General features: G+C 35.4%; 1 protein-coding gene across 1 annotated transcript; it reads left to right on the top strand.

Moving 5' to 3' along the window:
- The first annotated feature begins 3340 nt into the window (after positions 1 to 3340).
- On the top strand, positions 3341 to 5034 carry LOC121775135 (homeobox-leucine zipper protein ATHB-6-like). The gene is made up of 3 exons (XM_042172117.1): positions 3341 to 3813; positions 4031 to 4380; positions 4461 to 5034. Exons 1-3 carry the CDS (start codon positions 3765 to 3767, stop codon positions 4887 to 4889), a joined length of 828 nt encoding a protein of 275 aa, XP_042028051.1. The 5' UTR covers positions 3341 to 3764; the 3' UTR covers positions 4890 to 5034.
- Positions 5035 to 17581: the final 12547 nt, after the last annotated feature.

Genomic DNA, 17581 nt, shown 5'->3' on the forward strand with positions numbered 1-17581 from the left:
CCACGTTAGTAATAACTTAGTAACAGAATAGATTAATTTACAACTGACAAAGTTTAAAACCCTTGGATCTTGATATCCAGATAATAAAATTTATTCTTAATTCTCATTATAGATATGGTTTTTATTTGATAGGAGATTTTTTTAAATGATAACTAAAAATTAAAAAACAATCTCACTGGATATTGAATCTAATAATTCATACACATGTCATGTGAAATTTAATTAATTATTCTTCCGGATATCAGTTGAGAGAATATCAATTTTGCACTACAATAAAAAAAAAAGCCATTAACGATATTTTTTTATTGCAGTTAAAGATACTAATTTGTATTTTTAAATATACAAATGTTTTAAAAAACGTCCTTATTGTTGGTGTCCCAACTAAAATTAGAGAACGCAAATAGAAGCGTCCTAAAAAACAAAAGCTTAAGTTAATTTGTCTTTTATTTAGAAACATTTTCTTTTGCGTCCTAAATTATTGTTATATTTTAAAATTTTCCAACACAAGTAATTGCGTCTCAATTATTATGTCATTAGAAAAAAAGTTTTTTATGGTGTCGGGGTAAAATTGGAAAATGCAGTTGGCGGTTAGGAGCGTCTCAATTATTATATCAAATTAAAAATAACTTTATTATGAATATAATTGCATATGTGCACAAAAAATGAAACTATTTTGTATCATCTTCATAAATAACTAAATTTCTTTATTATAAAATTAAAATTACGAAGTCCAAAAATTAAAACCTAAATTCCTAGAAATTAAAAGTTTAAAATTCCTAAAAATTTAAAACTACGTCAACTTCAAGTCGGAGCGGAGTAGGAGAAATAATGTCCATAGCATCCTGTCCGTGCTTCCAACTACCGAATTAGAGAGCATCCTTTCCATAGCGCTCGCAACGTGATCGATAGTCTTGGCGGCTCCCGGTGGGAATGTTAAAGTATTGGGAGACGAGGTGTAGTTGGTTGGTTCCTCTCCCGTCGTGTTCAGGTTGATGGACACAACCATGTTTTTTATTTGGAGATTTGTAAACAACAACAAAATTCATGATATTTTCCATCGAGTTTTAAGTTTGTTGAAAAATCTAAAATTCAACCAAAATTCGTGATATTAGCAACCAATTATTCCAATGGTTTTGGATTTTCTTTTTCAAAGTACGTATATGACTATGTCCATGGGTTATGTCTCTTTTTTAATCCAGATTACAGTTGCCTTTTTTTTTTCTACAATTGAAATGAGTAATGAGGTACGGTAACTTTCTTTTAATCGCAATCCCCAAATAATCTTCTAAGTGATTGTAGTGTTAAATTATACCGATTACTAACAGTATAAAAATCTGCTTTTATCCATAAACTTTATGCAATGCTCTTTATAATCATTGATTGTGACCATGTCACAAAGTATTTGGCAAAAAGTAGTCATAAAGGATGGTCAATATTTTTCTAGGTAGTAACTAAATGGACCACATTTTATGAAATGGGAACTTTGCTTTTTTGATAACTACAACCATCAATAAATTCATCATCACATTTCCGCTAATTTTTCCTTTCGGGGCCAAATAAAGCCCCATTTTTTTTCATTTTCATGTTGCCGCACACCTTTCCATAATCATTGCCCATCTTCATTTTCTCGAAGGGACATTTACTATTCATTCAGATTAGTTCTTAGATAATAAATAATGTTACTATTAATCTATCGTTTCCTGATTTAGATTTAAAAATTGGGATATTCGATAGCTCTTGGTTATTTATTTAATTTGAGATATTTATATCCGTTGTTTAAAGATTAGATCGCATAAATTCATACGTGCATTATCAAATTTATATATAGTAAGGATTACTCAATGGTTAAATTAAATTAAAATTAAAAAATTACCAAAGAAGACAATATACAAGAGTGAAATTTCATTAATTCTCTTCTGAATACTGAAAAAACTCAAAAAAGAAAACTAAACAATAACTTTATATATTTATCAAAATCCAATTGCAATTGCAACATACATGAAAAAACAACATATATAGATTAACTAAATTGACCATGCCCATAAACTAAATAACAAAAACAAACAAATAAAAATACTCAAGAAGAGAGCTTGCTTTGGTAGCGTGTCTATTTTCTACATCTCATCCGGAAAAGCATACTAAGAGTTTGGATTTTATAATTATTCTTATATTCTTTTATATTTTATCCTATCCTAAAAAAATATACTAGTTTTATCAGTTTTGGTCATCTCTAAAATTAGACCAAGTATAAATATGAAAAATTATTAACCACTTACCCACCATTAATAATGTGGACTTCACAATCTATTAACGCTACCTTCACTATTTTTTTTGTCTCTCTGACTTTTTCTCATCTCTCTTTTACTTTACCAATTGGACATTAAAACTCGTATTATATGCAATTTAATATTTAGTGTTTAAAACTAGTTTGGAACATTATACAATCCTTTCCATACGAGCAATTTCATATAAATACTTCATTCGTCCTACTCAAGATGTCCGCATTCTTGAGTGGCACAGAATTTTAGGAAGATTAGTTAGGCAGAGAGAAAAATATAGTTGAACAATCTATAAAAGAGAAAGAAGAGAGGAATTTATTTTCAAATATAGAAAAATAGTATCATCTTGAGGAGTGATTTCGGAAAAATGGATTAATTTCGCTAACCTTTCGAAATTTGGGATTAAATTCGCTGACTTTTCGGAATTTAATCTCAAATTTCAAAAGGTCAATGAAATTAAAAATTTTTTTTTCGAAATCTTACTATTTTGAGTAGTACGGAGAGAGTATGTATTTCACCACACGTGTAAGTAACGGTTATAAAGATAAAGGAAATAGTTCGTGGGGTTACGCAGATTATAAATAAGTGCTTTTTATAAAACCAAGGTGCACACTTTCCGTAAAGTGGAGCAACGGGTAGGATTTTAATTAAAACATTTACCACTAGACTTAGAAACTGAAAATCAATTTTCTTTTGTTACTTCTTTATAGTTAGGAAATCAAGTATTTCATGATTTATAATTTGAAAATTCACAATTTCTGAAATTAAAAAATCTGATTACTTTGAATCGGCCTATTCCTTAACAAGATCTTACCCGATGCCACGGACTCAATTCTTGTTTCCACGATCCGCTGATGAAGATCACAATTCACAAGCCGCGCCGCACCACCCTAAAACAACCGGCTCAGCCGGTAGCCTGCATTTGGCTTGAATTTGGGCCTCATTTCGTTTGTGGCCAAAACCCCAAACCTAACCCAACACTGAATACAAACACAACTTAACCCAAGTCAAATTCTAACTCCAATTAAACCCCATTTATGTTTTTATATAAACACACACAAATTGTGCAAACCCAGCTGGTCTCCTCACCCCCACCCCACCCCCACCATCTGCCTGCAAAATGCTTCTTGAATTCCCACTACAATGCAAAAGAGCAAGATAATAATTTTTAGCTTTTGATCACTTCTGCAAGGATTTTTTATCTCGAAAATTTCTGGGGTCTCCCAAAATTTGATCATTTTTATTTCTTGGCTCCTCCGTTTATCTTTTCCATTTCATTTCATGGGTAAACGAGCAGACTAATTGATAGTACAAAATTTAGAACACAGAGTGCGTAACAGAGAGAAAAGGCTGCAAAATAATTATTATTTCAGCTAGCAACACTGTGCCTCTTCTTGGGATTGTTTCTTCTCATTGGAGTTCTTGTAGCAAGTAACTGAAATACCAAAATAATAAGTCTATAAAACTTTTTTTTTTCACCTTGGCATGAAGAGACTCGGGAGTTCTGAGATGTCTATGTGTCCCAACTCAACAGGTGCTTCAATTTTCCATTATCACTTCCCTTTTCCATTTTTTGTTTTACAAATGCTCAATCAGTCAAGGCATGTTTTCTTGTCCCTCTCTACTCTCTATTCCCGAAAACAATTTCACATTGCAAAAATCAAGAAATCATTTTTCTTTCCCCACGTTTTGGTGCGGATCTCTCTCTACAAGGATCCCCCTTTTCCTCACATAGCTAATTTGTTTTGTAGTTGATGTGGACGAACACAACCACCATGGCTTGTACACGACGGAACTGGAAGGTATGGAGGAGGAATCCGGCCGAATTTCGGAGAAGAAGAGGAGATTGAGCGTTGACCAAGTCAAGGCCTTGGAGAAGAATTTCGAGGTGGATAACAAACTCGAGCCGGAAAGGAAAGTCAAGCTGGCTCAGGAGCTCGGCTTGCAGCCGCGCCAGGTGGCGGTCTGGTTCCAGAACCGCCGCGCGCGCTGGAAGACCAAGCAGCTAGAGCGAGACTACGGCCTCCTCAAAGCCAGCCACGACGCCCTCAACCGGAAATATCAATCTCTTCTGAGAGAGAACGAGTCATTCATCAATCAGGTTTGCTTAATCGATTCGTGTTGTAGTGCTTTTTTGTTTAATTAAATATGGAATTAAATGTTTTCTGACTGTGATAATAGATTCGGGAGATGAAATCGGAGTTGAATGGGAGCCAGAGCGAGGGCAAAATTGCGTTGCTGGAGGAAAAATGCGATCTCGAAATCGACTGCGGCGGCGGTGCTGCGGCGGAGCTGAATTTCGAGAATTGCGAAAACGAGATGATCGGAGCGGTTTTCGCCGATGTGAAGGACGGATCTGATAGCGATTCGAGCGCGATTGTGAACGACGACAACAACAGCAACAGCCCGATCGCGGCGGCGATATCGTCCTCCGGCGGGGTTCCCCATCGCTTCGGATTGACGGAGGCGAGTGTTGTTGGAGATCCGAACGAAACGCAGTTTGTGAAGATCGAGGAGTATAATTTTTTTGGCGAGGAATCGTGTAGCGATTTGTTTTGCGAGGATCAACCTCCAACTCTTCATTGGTACGGAAATGAAGAGTGGAACTGAAGATTAAATAAAGACGAAAAGTTTCTATCATTTGGAAATAAATTTAAAGCCCTCCTTGAAATTAAGCCGATTCATGTGGAAATTTTGTATAATAATATGAAATTAGTACATGTAAATTAAAAAGTTCTGGAGATTGAGGTCTCAATGTCTCTCTCCTTGGTCAAGACACAACTGGGGAAGACGGGAAGAAGAAGATGATGATGACGAAAGAGAGGGGAAACTTGTATCGCAGATGTTGAATCATTAATTAAGCAAAAAAGAAAAAATAAATTGAAATTTAAAATTATACTCCCTCTATTCCATAAAAGATGTCATATTTGTGGGACTGAGATAGGATTTTAGAAGGTTTTATTTTGTGGGTTAAATGGAGAGAGAAAATATGATTTTTATATTAATATGAGAGATAACTTTTCTAAAAATGAAAATGTACAAATTAAAAATGTAAGTGTGACATCTATTATGGGACGGAGGGAATTATATTTAAATTCCATAATTTCAATTTGAAGAGAGAATAATTACCCATAAAAATGTTCCTATTTATAAGGTCAAAAGACAAAGGATGGTACTTTTAATTGAATAAATTTTAATGTATAATTAAAAAAGTAAGAAATAAATATAAAGTAAAATAATTAAAATATTATTAGTATAGAATATTGCCAACCTTAAAGGAAAAAGGTTTTTAAAATTAAAAAATACATATTCTTTTGGATTGAACTAAAAAATAAAGAGTGCATATTTTAGGACAAAGGAAGTACATCTAAACCAACTTAAGAAATTAATTCAAATTTATTATTTGTACTAGTTATTACAATAATATAAACTATAGTAATTAGCTATTATATATACATTACTCTCTCTAAAAAAATTTAAAACATTTTTTAATATAATTGAGGACGCTGATTTGTGTTTTTAAATATATCAAAAATCGTTCTTAATGATGGTGTCCGAACTAAAATTAGATAACAGAAATTGAAGCGTCTTAAAAATACAAAAGATTAAGTTAATTTATCCTTTATTTAGAAACGTTATCTTTTGCTTCCTAAATTATTGTTATTTTTAAAAATGTTCCAACGCAAGTATAAGTATTTGTGTCTCAATTTTTATGTCCTTATAAAACAAGTTTTTTTGTAGTATCTCTCTATGGAGTGATAGATTTCACATTTTCTTTTTTAGTTTGTCCCATAAAACATGTCTTATTTACTTTTTTTTCGGAAAAAGTTCTCTCCAAAAATATATAGTTTCTCTTTCTACTTAACACACAAAGCAACATCTCCTAAAGTCTTGTGCCATCACCCAAGTATGACATCTATTATGGGATGGAGAGAGTATTATATGTGCGGCGTAAACTAATACTCCACTATTTAGTTATTTAGAGCATCTCCAGTCATTTACACTAAATTCAAAACTCATTTTAGTATAAATGTTACGACAAATAGTGATTTTATTTCAATCATTTACACTAAACTCAAATTTTACTCACAAAATTTGAAAAAGTGATTTAGATTTATTTTAGTGTAAACCTAAATATATCTATATTTTACTCAAAAACCAAAAATAGGCATGGTTTTAGAGTACCCCTCCGTCCGCTATTAGTAGTCTCGAAATGTTCAGAAAAGTGAGTGGAAAAAGTTAGTAGAATATTGGTCACACTTGTATATAGTAGAGTATTAGTTTTAAATTAAATGTGAGTAAAATGAGTTAGTGGAATGTTGGACCCTATTGCTATTTATAATAAAAATGAATCGATACTCATATCCACTGACGGACTTAAATGAAAAAATGTGACTGTTATTTGCAAGAGATTACTATTCAAGCTAACTAATTGTCTACTCCATTTTGGATTATAATATTAGATTGTCTTATTATACCGTACTAGATTTTAATATATTGTTTTGCAGTAAAAAAGTCAGGTGTTAAATTGAACTTATGCATTAGACATGCTCTAATACACACGGAAATAATCATATTTCATAATTGCCACTTTAGGCAATGATGGATAGTATGATTGATTGCTAAATTGATATAATTAAGAAAGAATAGTAAGAATTTTGATAATCATAGACAAAGACATTGCTAGATGCGTGACTGCGTGAGCATAAACAGATCATCATTATCACAATTCTAATTATGGATTAACAAGGCCATCCGCAACGCTGTCTATTATCCGTCTCATCTCTTCACTATTCATGGGCCCCACTGTACTTTTCACTCCATCTCTTAACTAAGAAACAATACATGCATCCCTCTATGTCTTAACCATCTCATCCCTTAACTATTCATTAAATTTCATTTTTTATTTTTATTTCCAACAAATTCAATTAATAAAAACACACTTCATTAAATAAAATAAAATTACAACTTCAAATTCTAAAAAAATAAAAAACCACATTAATAAAATCCTAAAAAAAATAAAAAATACATAATTTAAAATCTTCCGTTCACTCTCTCTAAATTCAAAATCTCTCTCGAGGCAACAAAAAATCGCAGCGATAGACTTGGGGAGGTGAAGGATTTTATTTCGAATTTGGGAGAGAGCTCCGACGAACTTTTAGTCTGTGGATTCCAACGATACTTGAAAATTCATGGTGTTTGATTTTTTTATTCAACGCATTTGCTCAAATGGATCCATGCATGAATTAAATTTGGGAGAAGATTAATGTTTTGAGATGAAGAATATATAGTGCTTGAGTGAGAATAGAGAGTTTTTTATGGTGGATTAATTTGTGGGAATGATTTGATATTTATAGAAGTGATTGGGAGCTTTAAAAAAATATAAAAAAATTTAAAATTTGCAAAAAACAGCTATAAACGGCTAGTATATTTTTTGAGATTTTTTTTAATTTTCGAATTTTTCCTGAATTTTTAAAAAAAAATTAAAAAAAACATTTTTCGGATAAAAACGACGCCCACTCGCGGGTCTGCGAGTGGGCGTCACGGACGAACCGGAGCTCGGCATGTCGCCAACGCGTGTGGCGAGCTTTCTCGCGAGACTTCCCTCCGCGGCGAGACAAGGGACGGGATGGGGACGAGACGGAGCCCGCAATGCTGTCTCGATGCGGTCTCGTCTCTCCGAGACAAGATAGAGCCCGCAACGAGACGCGTTGCGGGTGCCCTCGATAGGGGAAATAAATGATCTAACAAAAGTGATTCAAAATTAGTCGTTTATAGAAAAGCAATGATAAGCCACCGTAATTAATTTATTTTAGCATTTTATTCATTAGAAAATGAAGAAGAAGAAATCATATAAATGGTCTCATGTGAGATTTTATCAATTAATTCCACGTTTATTTGATTGATCTTTCAATTTACGTAAATATATGCCTTCGACATATTATGCATTAGATTTTTTTCTTACATTAGTCTAAATATCTAATGTACTTCTTTATAGTTCACAAATGAAATTCCTAACTCCAATATCCTCTTTTATTTTCTTTTCCACCCATATTTTTGTTTATTTCCATTTATCTTTGTTGTAACTACAGGATATGGGTTAGAGAAGCCAATTCAAAATTCACATTATCTTTTGTGGCTTGCTCAAATCCATCGGTCAAGTTTGATTCGCGACCACAAGAACATTAATCTTTCGTTTTATGGATAATTAAACAGAATTTTTAACCACAGGTATACTACCACATGAGCCTTACTCATAAAAATTAATAGTGGATTATTTCTAAGTCAAAATCAGTTAAACTAATAGTACGTTACATATATTCTAGGGAAAATCATTTAATGCCGTATTTTGTTGGTACATATGCATCATTCAAGATATTGACGAAATTTCCGTTTGAAAACATTTATATAATACTATAATAGTAAGTTTATTGCATTTTAATTATGTTTTGTTGCATTTGATGCGAAAGCTTTTGTGCATTAACATTTTAGCGAAAATAATGACGATCACCATCAGCCAAAACAGACTTGGAAGGTTTTGTGTTCATATCAAACTTAAGTCGAAATTAATAGAATTATCATAAACTTAATTTCTTCCTTGCCAGACAGACTAATTTCAATTTTTATAGAAAATCATGTTGAAAAGTAAACTTATACTATGAGCTTCCAAAAAACGTTTTCCCGGGCTAATCCGTTCGGGTTCATGCCAACCCGTTCGGGTTACCGGGATATTTGGGTGCGGGCTATTCGGGTTATAAATTTTCAACACAAACCCTAACCCGCCGGGTTTCGGGCTGACCCATCGGGCTATTCGGGCCTAAAAACTTTCGAAAATAATCTCTTATATCAAAATTTTACTGTATAAAATGATTTTCAATTTTTTATATTTTTTTATTCTTAGTTTTATAATCATATAAAATCTTCAAATTTTTATAGTTTTCTTAAATAATTATTGGAGAGAAGTCTTTCATTTCGATCAACTACAACATAAACAAAGATAAATCAAAATTAAATCAGTTAATTTGAATTAAAGCTTATGTTCTTGTCATTATTTTGGTATTGTTCATAATTAATTCTTTATCAAAGTTTAAAATAATATCTTATATGAATCATTATTAAAATATAATAAATATATTGAGATTTTGTGTTAGTTCTTAATTTGGTCTTGATTGGTTTTGGTGGTGGTAAGACAAAAGTAACAGATGATGGGACGATGGAATAATGAGTTGAGATGGAACTTGAAAGTTGATAGTAGGAGATCGAGTGGAAAAGTGTATAATGAAGATTGAAGAAGACTATTGATTGTGTCACATGAAATTCAAAAATACAAAAAATCCTTAAAACTTAATATTTTTCAATTAAAAGTCGCAACCCGTTCGGGCCAACCCGTCTAACCCACCAACCCATTTGGGCCAGCCCGTTTTGTATTCGAGTTACAAAATTACAGCCTTAACCAACTAATTTTACCGGGCTATTCGGGCCGATCCACGGGTTTCGGGTTGGATTGACATCCCTACCCATGTGCATAATAAGTCTATATATTGAAGACGATAAAATGAAATATTAGGTGAAAATTAAAAGCTTTTTTCAGCAAATATTCTCGATAGTAAAAATAATACTTTTCCGCATTTTCAAAAAAAAATAGTAGAATATTTTTTCCGCTGATGACTCGAAAGTTTGACAAATCGAAACTGTTAATGAGGAGTTTTCTCCAACTTTTTGAGATGGATTTTTTGAATATGTGATCTCAATACATATTCATAATCTACCAAGTACAAACCTAAAATATTCTTTATTTTTTAATATTTACTAAAAACTATATTTGAATTAACAATATAAGTCAAAATCAAATTGTTCGTAGGTTCTCAAAATATAAACGGATTTTTTTAGGTGAAATTATTAAGAGAAACATATCGGAATGGATCGGGCCCTAGCCGGTGGTAGATTTTAATTATTCTAAATAATACTATGTGAAACAGATTCTCCATCGAGCTGCTCTGCTCTGCTCTATAAAATCAATAAGATTTTGATAATTCAAGTAGACATTTAGATAAGTGCTTCATGAATTTTATAGAGGAAAGATAACGACGAAGTGACTGTAGTGTGAAAGGTGGGCTCCCTAAGATTCCGATATCTGGGCCCGGCCCTAATTTAATTAAAAAACAAAATAACTTTAATTGGACCCCAAAGCCTATATTGGGCCCACTGACAACGAAGGTATGGCCCTCCTTTACAGACGGGACAATTGGATTTGGACCCACGTTCTTGTCGGAATTTTTAATTTCTTTTCTCATCAACTACATTATTAAATTTGCGAAATTTTAAAAATTGTTACGACAATAAAAAAAATTTGCCGAAATTTGGTACTTCCTCTGTCTCCTTAAATAAGAATTCAATTAGAAACGCTTTCTTTTTTGGTTTAATTCCTAACCATAGAAATTTTCTATTTTAGAAAATGGACTTCACAATCCACTAATACTAATTTCACTATTTTTTCCTTATTTTCTCTGATGTTACTCATTTTTCTCTTCCTATTTCTACTTTATCAATTTTAAATTAAAACTCATATAGTTTTCAAAGGTCCTGTTTTAAAAAACAGAGGAAGTATTTTTGTAATTTTATTAATATCATGAACTTAAGCTTCCTAATGAATTTTCCCACACTTTTGACTTTTCCCTATATTGAATGTGATGTGGCACATAGTTGGACATAACAATCAATATGAAAAACATTGTCAGTTTTAATTGGCGACGTTGTTTACTGCATTACTTGAGTAAATAAAAATATCTTCTTTGAAATTTTAAATTGTGAGAAATGCGCTACAACGGATAATTTTATGATTTTTGAGATCAACTTTTAAGTTTATTAAAAAATACCAAATTTTGATTATAGTTTGATAATTTAAAGATTAATAGCCCTAAATTTGCAATACTTTACCATATTATATTATCATCCCATATTCTTTTTAAATAAAATTTCCAGGTGTATAATAACGTTAGGCAGACCATTTTGAGATGAAAATTAGAGTATTAAAGCACATCGTGGGTTTAGTAATGAAACTTCTTTTTTCTATCCAAACTACTCTCTCGGATTTATATATGCAGAGCCTAGCTAATTATAAGTTTATAACTAACTAGATTAATAAACTATTAACTTAACTGATAAGCGATTTTTTTCAGTTAATAGCTCGGAAGTTCAAGTCGTTACATGTAAAAATAATAAAATAAATTAAGAGCCAATTGTCATTGAATACATAGGAGTTATAGGGAAAACAAATCTCTATTTAACATGGTTGAATCATAAAGAAATATTTTAATAAAATTGGGATATATACTAATCTTTATCTAATTGGGATTGTAGTTAAATTTATTTTTCTTGAAGGTTATTCCTTTAGCAAAAAAGAAATTTTCTATGATAAAACTAATGTGTGATCGAAAATGTAGAATTTCAAAACCTTTTCATACATGAACCCCACTTTCTGAACAACCACATGAAAATTTCATGATAGTAGAAAAGTGAGTTTAGAAAAGTGGGGACCAAATTTAGTTGAAGATAACTCAGATTTTGGTGCCCTTCTGCAAGGAAGAAAAAAAAAAGAAGATATATAAAACTGATAATGTCACGACCTTATTTTGCTAACGATACCGAAAATGGGTAATTCGCGACTAATATGGGTAGAATTCAAGGAGCTTGCTGAAAGAAAAGGGGTAGAATTCAAGGAGCTTGCCGAAAGACTAATCCATTGATACCACGGAATAGAAGCCAAATATTTGATTACAAGATCTCAAAATAGAATAATTCATCATGTCAACTAAATCAGAGTTCGATGGTGAGACTTTAAGTTCCCACTTAACAAAAGTACATCGGAATAGGTCCTTACTAAACGACTTCGTGTATGAAGACACGAATCGTCGAGAAATCCACTTGATTGATTAATAGCATCGTCTCTGGAGGGCCTCGAACGGGAGGTTGCGTGAATGGATCAAGTTATATGGAAGATAACCGAACCAGTTGGATACGTTAGCAAATGTCGTTGCAACTTGATCAGTGCAATCTCGCTCTCACTCGATTCCTACCAAAGTAATTTATAACTCCCAATTTTGCACTACTTTAACAGTAAAGCGGCAAGTTCGGGGTCGATCCCACAGAGAAGCTAGTGTATCGAGTGTGTGAGTAGTGAACATGGGGGTTGACTGCTGCCACGCTTTAACTTGGGAGTTTTTAACTACTGATTTTACTCTAGGCAGAATTAAACTGGTTAGCTTGAACAATGTAAATTTAACTACTAGTCAAGTGCATAGTAACGAAACTGAAACTAAAGCAGTAATGCGAGGATGAAAACGTAAACAACTTCGATTAAACTAGAACAGTACAGCGTGAAATTTAAACTAAGCTAACACTCTGGAAACTAAGAAAGCAAGTAAAACCGAGGAGATCCTCGGCGGGAAACTTAAGAAAACGCCGACAAATATCAAGTATTCTGCAGCGCTCATTCGATCGCCCTTTCTAACTAAGCATTACTTTATCTAAGCTAAATTAAGCTATTCTAGAGAACTGAACTAAGCTAGAGAACTAAGCTAAACTAAGCTAAACTAAGATGGAAAGTAAAGGATCTGATTCTTTTCATGTGGTGGCACATCCTCTATTTATAGGCCCGACACGACCTCCAGGTGGATAACGATCTTGGCAGGGAATATTCGCTCATGCTGAGAGCGAGCGACTCATTGATTGCTACGTGCTCTTCTTCTAGAATGACGACGCTTTTCAGCAATAGAATCATGACTCAGCTCCGTCCTTGCGTCTCATATTTCAGCACGTGTCCCCTTCTAGAACGTTGTCCTTGATAACAGAATGCTGCGCACCATCCAGCTCATAGCCTCGCGTGTCTTTCTTCTGACATACAGTGGTCCCCTTCTTAACTGCTTGATTACTCCCCTTGATCAACATCCCCCGAAATCTGGCCTTTTTCGCCTATTGTACTCGCTTGATCAGTTTGGCCTTGTTGCCTTGGTCAAGCGGCATTCCTGCACATTTAACACTTGCTTTGCGCGATAAACCAATCAAGTAGAATATATTTTACCCTTAAACCGATGCATGAAATGAGACTTATCAGTCTCTGATCAATACTCCTTCCTCTTGACGTTCAACCTGCACATTTATAAATACATGCAGGGCTGAGTACAGTAGTACTCAGTGGACACGTGCCAAAAATAAAACATACATTATATAGTTGTTATCCATCAACAGTATCACACGAGGTTTTTCTTAAAAGGCCAGGGCATACTAAATTCTTTGTGATCTTAAAAGTCCGACTGATCAGTCTAAGTTCTTCACATATTCACAAGTATGCATGGTTTACTCATTTCAAGAAAGTAAAAGAAAACGAAAAAAAGGAAAACAAGACTCGAAGCAAAAACACATATTCACAAGTATGCATTAGATCGAATAAATTTCCAACAATCATACCCGAGGTCGAGGTCAATCCATTTGCCAGCAGCTTAGGTTTCTTCTCTTTTGCGTTTGCTTGATCAATGTGTCAGTTCGTCAAGATTGCTCAATTTAAAAGCCCCTGTTGGATTCACTCAGTCACTCATTTCTCACCAGAGATGTTAGGACTGTTCTCTCGGTATTGCCACAAATTTAATACCTCGAATCGGACTGCACAAGATAGTTCCTTAAGGTCTTTGTTTCGGGTGTAATGGGGCTAAAGGGTAGTAGTGTATTGAGGTAGGGTCCTAGGGGTTCTAAGTTTAAAAATTAAAATTTTAAACTGTAAAAAGAAAATCACATGAGTTAAAGTGGGATATTTATTTTCCTACTAGATACTTGGTCAAAATTCGACCTTCAGCCTTTTAAATTTTTGGCTTATTTTTTAACTTTCGATTTCCTGGGTCAGGTTACAACTTTTCGTGCCCGCTTTTTTTCGAACTTTTCTCAACATTTTTTTTTGAACTTGATCAACCCGACTACCCTTCTATTTTGACTCTTCTATTGCTATCCCCTTTTGGTTCCCTTGAAAAACTTCATTTCTTTGACCTCTTTCCTCACGTGATATAAAACGTAAGTTTTGGTTTTAAGGCTTCAAGAAACGGGTAGAAGTGTATATGGGCTCAAAGTGGCTAACTAAGGGGGTGCCCTTCTTGACGAGGCGGGTTTGTGGAGCGAAAAAAGAAAAGGCTCAAAGGGTTAAGTCCTAATGCCTTTAGTCCTTACTACTTGTGCAATTTTCATCTAAATATTAAAATGTAGCCTCTCGTAAAAATGTTCTTTTGTAAAAATAGTAGAAAGTGTTCTACTTTGGCTTATAACTCACATATAGAGAGGCTTCACAGTAAGTTAAAAATTGAGTGTTTCTATCATACTTACGTCGTTTAAACTGATCAAGTTTTTTGCAGTAAGTTTCTACATGTAAGCATACCGAGTCCTTTTTCTTACTCTTCCAAAAAGTAATCAAGTCTCCCACTTATCTAATTTCATGCATATTGCCTATTTAATACTAACTGATATTTTGTATTTTTTAAATTTTTTGACATGTATGACTTTACTGTAACTAACCCTCCCCCTCCCACTGCATATGAACTCGTCCTCGAAGGACTAGATGCAGTGGAAAAAGGGTTGGGTACAGGCAATGACACAATAGAAACCAAGGAAAACTTCTCACACTTAGACCAGACACTAGGCCAAGTGTGAGACAGTGCCAGCAATCAAAGCATGCCAACAGAAAAAACCACAAACAAAACACATAGGCAAAAACGGACAACATCTTCCATAAACTTCTCACACTTAGTCCATACACAGGACTAAGTGTGAGAACGGAAACGAAAATCACAATTCACACAAAGAAACTGAGTTAAGGGTGATACTACTGCCTTCGAGATGGTTGAACTGGGGATGTTGTACGCCTTCCTTATTGCTTCCATTTCACAGGCCTTCTTTATTGCCTGTAGGGACATGCTGGGCAGCGTTAGTAAGCCTCATACCCTGACTGGTATGGTGGCCTTTCTTGGGAGGAGGAAGGATACTCTTTTCCCTCTTCCTCTGCTGACCTCCACAACCTTGCTTGCTTCTACGGCCGCCCCGGTCCCTTGGTTCGCTTGTCTCTTCTCATCCACCTGCCGCCTCAAAACCTCAGCGTCCTTCAGCAGTTGGTCCATCGTCTGGCGGCGCGTCCTTCCTGGGACAAAGTCATCCTCCACAGTTGAAAAGAAGTTACATTCTGCCTCCCTTCGTCGCAGTAGGAGATCACTGGGGAGAGGCAGAGAAGCTTCTGCTGGTGGTGGCGAAGTGAGGTCCTTAGAACGAGAAATTCCTAGGCGAGTGTTAAGGGAGGTGTAAACCTCCGCGGGGTCGGTGCCGGTGGGAAAATTTCTGAGTACGGAATCCAAGCGCCTTATGTAAGCCGGGTCTACATATTGGAGTGGACCGATGAATCTAGGAGACGATAATGGGGTTCTGGTGGTCGGTGGGGAAAGGTTAGGGTTTTCTAGGCTAGGTGGTGACAAGGATCTCCGATTACCACTGTTGATACCTGCTCCCGAAGAAGAGGAAGTATTGAGTTGAGTGCTCTGCATTTTTTCTGGTGATGACTGTGGATGATTCCTTAGAGAGAATTAGATGAGGATAGAACAAATGTTTTGAAGGCAGTTGATTAAAAGTAGGATTAGAGAGATCCCCTTTTATACTGAAATCCCGACTGTTGAGATCCATGCGACTCTTCACATACGGGCGTGCCTTTTCAGAATGCCAGCTGGCTTAGCTTCTCCGATACGCTTTCTCCCTCTCTCTAGGACGTTCTGTCCAATGCGGCAGTTGACGCTTCCTGACACCCTTTCAGTCACTGTACACGTCCTTTCATCACATGCCTTGATCAACGAAAGCACTGTACCACTAATTAAATTCGAATTGCACTGATCAAGTGGACAATTAATTCCAGATGAAAACTCAAATAGTTCCACTTGATCCGCGTTCATCCTTACTTCTGACTTTTAATTTCTAAGAATTAAAAACTAACACACGAAAAATATTTACACTAACTCCAAGGATTTGACCGGGTTCCTCTGGGACGTCACTTGATCAGTTTAATAGATTAGAATTTGTTGCTTGATCAAGCAGACTACCCATGGGTAACCAATCATTCCTTCTACCTAGTCACTGGTTGAGATTGGGCAGGATCAGTGGAATTTCTTCCACCATACCCGCTTCGGTCTTATCTCTGTAGGGCTCAACCTGATTACCCTTTACCACAAAAGAGAACAAATTGGGGGGGCCTCCCTGGCGTGTGTCTACTTCCTGTGTGTGTACTACCATGATGGTACGAGGGTCTGCCCATTTTGAACTCCGCCTCCTGGATATCAGTTTGGGTTGATACTGGAAGAGTAGATCTTTCTGCCCCACCACGAGCTCTTCCTTCCTCGAGGCAGGGTCAAGTATGCTTTGTCGATCAAGGCGGGATGTCACTCCTTCTATCATGGCGGAATGCATGCACGGATCTGGGTCAATCTCTATCAAGTCTGCTGTTTTCCTCTTGACCACCCCCTGTCCTTGCAGATTTGGTTTGACTGGTTCTTGGTACATCTGGTTGGGCAGGCTTTTGAGGGTAACTGGCGATATATGTAGAGACAATAGTTTCCTTGTAGGCGAGGGATTTTCCTTCAACATTCCTCTCAATGTGGCGGCTTGGTCAGGTGGTTTTTCGACCCTTTCCGGTTCAGTGATCTCTTTTGACTCAGCTGGTTTACAGAAATCCATAATTGCCCTTTCGATGGCTTGATCATCCATTTCCCCAGTTATCGTTGAATCGAACCATTCAGCTGTTTCCCTCTTAAGCTGTTCATTTTTAGTGGAATCAGAGGGCGGTTTTTCGAAGAGTTCCTTTTCTAGACACTTTTGCTCTGAAGGTCTGATAGTATCCACCGATTGCATGCTCTCACTGTGCCGTGGCTCTCTCACAGCCTTATCAATTTCGAATGTAAGTTGTTCTCCATTAAAACCCAGCTTCATCGTCCCATGGCGGACGTCGATGACTTTGCTGGCTGTGGATAGGAATGGCCTACCCAAAAGGACGCCAACACACTCTTTCGCTCCTGGTTCTATCGTCTTTATGACGAAGAAGTCGGCGGGGAACATGAATTTGTTCACCTTGATGTTTTCATCTTCCAGAACTCCCCCGGGGTAAATGCAAGACCCGTCTGCTAGCTGTATCACTATATCAGTTTTGACAAGCTTAGCATCTTCCAGCTTCTCGTATATAGAATACGGCATAATATTGATGGAAGCCCCTAGATCGCACATTGCGTGCTCCA

Source organism: Salvia splendens, chromosome 17 (genome assembly GCF_004379255.2).
Source record: "Salvia splendens isolate huo1 chromosome 17, SspV2, whole genome shotgun sequence".
NCBI lineage: Eukaryota > Viridiplantae > Streptophyta > Magnoliopsida > Lamiales > Lamiaceae > Salvia > Salvia splendens.

What these genes read in the sequence shown, in the direction of transcription:
- LOC121775135 (XM_042172117.1), top strand. Translation starts at nt 3,765, where the DNA reads ATGAAGAGACTCGGGAGTTCTGAGATGTCTATGTGTCCCAACTCAACA. An exon ending in TATGTGTCCCAACTCAACAG is followed by an intron (nt 3,814 to 4,030) that starts GTGCTTCAATTT and finishes TTTGTTTTGTAG; the next exon opens with TTGATGTGGACGAACACAAC. An exon ending in ACGAGTCATTCATCAATCAG is followed by an intron (nt 4,381 to 4,460) that starts GTTTGCTTAATC and finishes CTGTGATAATAG; the next exon opens with ATTCGGGAGATGAAATCGGA.